The 4,449-nt window shown below is 49.3% G+C and overlaps 1 protein-coding gene across 1 annotated transcript; it reads left to right on the top strand.

The window, feature by feature from the left end:
* Positions 1-366: 366 nt before the first annotated feature.
* Positions 367-4,216, top strand: HEY1 (hes related family bHLH transcription factor with YRPW motif 1). The gene is made up of 5 exons (XM_040261991.1): positions 367-623; positions 872-947; positions 1,091-1,174; positions 1,456-1,537; positions 2,452-4,216. Exons 1-5 carry the CDS (start codon positions 535-537, stop codon positions 3,033-3,035), a joined length of 915 nt encoding a protein of 304 aa, XP_040117925.1. The 5' UTR covers positions 367-534; the 3' UTR covers positions 3,036-4,216.
* The last annotated feature ends 233 nt before the right edge of the window (positions 4,217-4,449 follow it).

Here is a 4,449-nt window from a genome sequence, read left to right as displayed (position 1 = left end):
GGCCAATCGGGGCGCGCGGGGCGGGGCGGGGCCGCGGCCGACGGCGGGCTGGTGTCCCGGCCCGGCCTCCCCCGCCTGCCCGCCGCCGGCCCTGCACCGCCCGCGCCGCCTCCTTCCCCCCAGCCGAGGCCCGGTGGAGCCCCTGCGGAGCCGACACACCGCCGCCGGGCAGGGGCGGGCGGGAAGGGCGGGCCTGGGGTTCGCCCTCGGCCTCGGCCTCGCCCCCGCCCCTCTCCTGAGAGGCTGCCAATCAGAGGAGCGAGAAGCCGGATTGGCCGAGGGAAGGCTGTTGCCCGGGAGCCACCGCCCCGCCCCTCCGCCCCCTCGTCCGCCCCCTCCACTCCCCCGCCCTCCCCAGGGCCCTGGGAAGGGGCGCAGCGTGGGAAAGGGATGGTTGAGTTTTAACCGGAGGCAGAGCGTGAGCCGGACCAGTGTGTGCGGAACGCGAGCAGTCGAGCGCGGAGAGGCGCCGCTGCAGTTAACTCCTCCCTGCCCGCCGCGCCGACCCTCCCCCAGATTCCCCGCTCAGCCAGCATGAAGCGAGCCCACCCTGAGTACAGCTCCTCGGATAGCGAGCTGGACGAGACCATCGAGGTGGAAAAGGAGAGTGCGGATGAGAATGGGTGAGTTGGCGGCGGGAGGCTAGCGTCGGCTGGCCTCGGTGACAGCGCACGAGGGCCCGGGGCACGCCGGCGCCCTGCACTGACCTCTGTGCATCTCCGGCAGGCCTCCGCCCCGGGTGAATGACCCGGAGGTGCTTTCAAGCCCAAGTTGCCTAAAAAATCTGAGTACGGGTAGGGCGTGGGGGCGACCTCTCAGATCACCTCCTCTGCTTAACGGCGATTCCTGTCCCCCCCCCCTCTTAATTTAGGAACTTGAGTTCAGCTTTAGGGTCCATGTCCCCAACTACATCTTCACAGATCTTGGCCAGGAAAAGACGGAGAGGCGTGAGTTTCTTTACAGTGCACCCTTTTTTTTTGGGGGGGGGGGCTGTTTGTTTTATTAATTAACGGGAAGAACCACCTTTCTTCACTTTAGAATTTACAGTCGTAATGGAAATGTCTCCCGTTGTTTTGTCTGCTTTCTCCAGATTATTGAGAAGCGCCGACGCGACCGGATCAATAACAGTTTGTCTGAGCTGAGGAGGCTGGTACCCAGTGCTTTTGAGAAGCAGGTAATGAAGAAAGTAGGTAGCTCTCTCGGTGTAGCTATCCACGCCTTCAGAATCCTTCGGCTGGTTAATCTGAACCTCACCCGTGCCTTGGAAAATAACCGCGTTTGTGAGAAGGAAATAAATTCGTCCAGATTCCAACATGTTTTGCGAAGATAATTTATTTTGCTGTTGTCTGTGCTTTTATGATTTGCAGAGCACATCTATGCGTATATATTTCAAGTTGTTCCCCAAAGGCAGTAGGTGCCAAATCAGGTTTTTGTTGTTGTTGTTTCCTTCTCTAGGGATCTGCCAAACTAGAAAAAGCCGAGATCCTGCAGATGACGGTAGATCACCTGAAAATGCTACACACTGCAGGAGGGAAAGGTACGTCTCTAGTCTGGTGGGGCGTCTGAGTGTCTGGGGGCAGAGTGATCAGCTCCCGACGGCTAGGATTGGTGCAGTCGCTGCTTTATTTTTACTGTGTGCCCTGGGGGTGGAGAGAGAATGGTGTGTTGTGTGGGGGGTTGCCTCTCGGTGTGCTTTCACGTGCACATAGGTTTTCTCCAGTGAATTCATCACCCCAGCCCTCTGCAAATTAAGCGTATGCCCCTTCTTTTGGAAAATACCTATTATGTGTGACAGCTAAAGTTGTGACAGCTCTGGTCTGGTAGCTCAAACCACATTTTTTTTTATTAACCTTTTGGAGAAAAAGCCTTTCTTTTTCTTTTTTTAAATATATGGTCTTAATTTCATATACAAGATTCTTAAAGAATAACCTGGCACATGACTCTTGAGGAAAGAAACCTGTTGTGATGAAGTAGAGAAAACCCCAAGGAAGGTGGGGGACCGAGGTCTGTGTGTCTGTCTCCAGCCGGAAAATGCTCTACTCTGGACCAAGTGCCTAGAAGCTCCGTGATGATAACTTACATCTGTGTGTCTAATGAATTTCACTACTCTGTGGTTTTTCTGTCCTTGAAGTGTTTTTTGTTGTTGTTGAGGGAAAACATTAAAGGAATGAACAGTTTCATCTGCCGGTAGGGTATAATTCCAGTTTCTGCTTGGCAGTTTCTGATTGGACTTTGAACTTGCATTAGCAAACACATACTTCTTATGTTGATTAATGCAAAGATTTTGGTCGACTCCCAAATATTTGGACTTTAAGAAGAGCCCGTGAATGCTTTTTTTTTTTTTTTCTCCTTAAAGGATGTAGCTATTTGCCAGGAAGGGCTGCCTTTGGGATCGAAGAAATGAGGGAAATGAGCGAAGCTCTGAGGTTTTTCTTTTGTTCGTTTCCTCAGGCTATTTTGACGCGCACGCCCTTGCCATGGACTATCGGAGTTTGGGGTTTCGGGAGTGCCTGGCCGAAGTCGCCCGTTACCTGAGCATCATTGAAGGACTGGATGCCTCGGACCCTCTTCGAGTTCGCCTGGTCTCACATCTGAACAACTATGCCTCCCAGCGGGAAGCGGCGAGCGGCGCCCACGCAGGCCTTGGACACATTCCCTGGGGGAGCGCCTTCGGACATCACCCGCACGTCGCGCACCCCCTGCTGCTGCCCCAGAGCACCCACGGGAACACTGGCACCTCGGCCTCACCCACGGAATCCCACCACCAGGGCAGGTTGGCCACAGCACATCCGGAGGCGCCCGCTTTGCGAGCGCCCCCTAGCGGCGGCCTTGGACCGATGCTCCCGGTGGTCACCTCCGCCTCCAAACTCTCTCCACCGCTGCTCTCCTCCGTGGCCTCCCTGTCGGCCTTCCCCTTCTCTTTCGGCTCCTTTCACTTACTGTCTCCCAATGCACTGAGCCCTTCGGCACCCACGCAGGCAGCAAACCTTGGCAAACCCTATAGACCTTGGGGGACGGAGATTGGAGCTTTTTAAAGAACTGATGCTGTAGAATGAGGGAGGGGAAAGCTTAAATTCCCAGCTGAGCTGGGCTGTTGCCAACATCACCTTAAAGTCATCGGTAAAATAAAAAGGAAAAAGGTACACTTTCAGATAAACTTTGTTGAAAGACGAAAGGTTTGTTGGTTTACTTTTTCTTTTTTAATGTTTTTTTTTTTTTTTAAAAATCATGTCGTGTATTAGCAGTTTAAAAACTAGTTGTTAAATTTTGTTCCAAACATTAAATTGAAATAGTGAGTATAAACCCACAAATTGGTGATAGGTTTGTACTGTGCCTAATTTACTTTGTTAATCTGTCTAAGAAACCATTTTTGTCCCAAAGTTTTGGGGATTTTAACATTTAGTATTTTGGGTCTGTTCTTCTCCTTGTATAGTTACAGTCTCTTTTTAGAGTTAATTTTTCAAACCACTGTGCTCAATGTTAACATGATGCTATTTTGTTAATATTTTGACAAGTAAGGTATTGTATAAATGATATTCTTTGGGGGGTGGGCTGTATTGAATTTTATATTTCTGAATAAAGCGTTGACAAATCAGATGATCAGCTTTATCCAAGAAAGACTAGCTAATTCTCTGCCTCCTACAGCAGTGAGGTGAATGTACAAACCATTAGGGGCCCTGAATCTGAATGACCAGTCACTGTCGTCTGCCAGGATTCACAGTTCTGGCTTGGCTAGGAGAGGTCTGGGTTTGGAGTTGGTAGGGAAGGGACGGACGGCAGTTGCATAGAATATGTCTGCATTTATCAGTCTCAAGCAATGCAATGAATTTTTAATTTCACAGATCTCAAGTTCACAGATGTTAACATGGATAAGTGATCATGGTGTGCAAGTGGTCAATGGAATAGTCCAGTGGAACCTGTTAAATTCATAACCTAATTCCTGGAGCTGCCATGTTTTCTTTTCACTGGGAATGTTTATGTTGTGTTCCTCTTTTTGGCGCATGGAAATGTGGTTGTTGAGATAACTTAAAACATCTTCGCTGGCTTCTATTTGGTTTATTTAATTTGATTTGAGCTATAAAAGCATCATTTTACAGGTCTATTCCTTTAGCAGGTATAGTTAAAATGACCTCCACTGAACTGGGTTTGACCTCCTTGACCTCTGTTGTACTGATGTGTTGTGACTAAATAAAAAAGAACAAACTCTTCTCCTGTATATGTCTTACCTACTTTAGCCTTTCTCTCTGTTGACTGAGAGAAAAATTTTCATTTTGCCTGGTCATCAGTTTTTTTCTGTTTAATTATTTCATTATTCTTGGTCTTTGTGATTTTGGATAAGGTGACTTCATTATGACGTAGAGCTTTGGTGTGGCTCCCATAAGAGGATATAGTGTTCTAGCTGTTATGTCAGATAATCGGGCCCTAAAGTGATCATCTATGGACTAGAAA

The sequence above is a fragment of the Oryx dammah genome, unplaced genomic scaffold (genome assembly GCF_014754425.2).
Source record: "Oryx dammah isolate SB20612 unplaced genomic scaffold, SCBI_Odam_1.1 HiC_scaffold_19, whole genome shotgun sequence".
NCBI lineage: Eukaryota > Metazoa > Chordata > Mammalia > Artiodactyla > Bovidae > Oryx > Oryx dammah.
Note: the sequence above shows the minus strand (reverse complement) of the source record. Positions and strands in the feature narration are given on the sequence as shown.

Excerpts from the sequence above, each read along its gene's own strand:
- HEY1 (XM_040261991.1), top strand. The coding sequence starts at position 535 with ATGAAGCGAGCCCACCCTGAGTACAGCTCCTCGGATAGCGAGCTGGAC. Across the intron at positions 948-1,090 it reads CCAGGAAAAGACGGAGAGGC|ATTATTGAGAAGCGCCGACG; the intron begins GTGAGTTTCTTT and ends TGCTTTCTCCAG. Across the intron at positions 1,175-1,455 it reads CCAGTGCTTTTGAGAAGCAG|GGATCTGCCAAACTAGAAAA; the intron begins GTAATGAAGAAA and ends TTCCTTCTCTAG.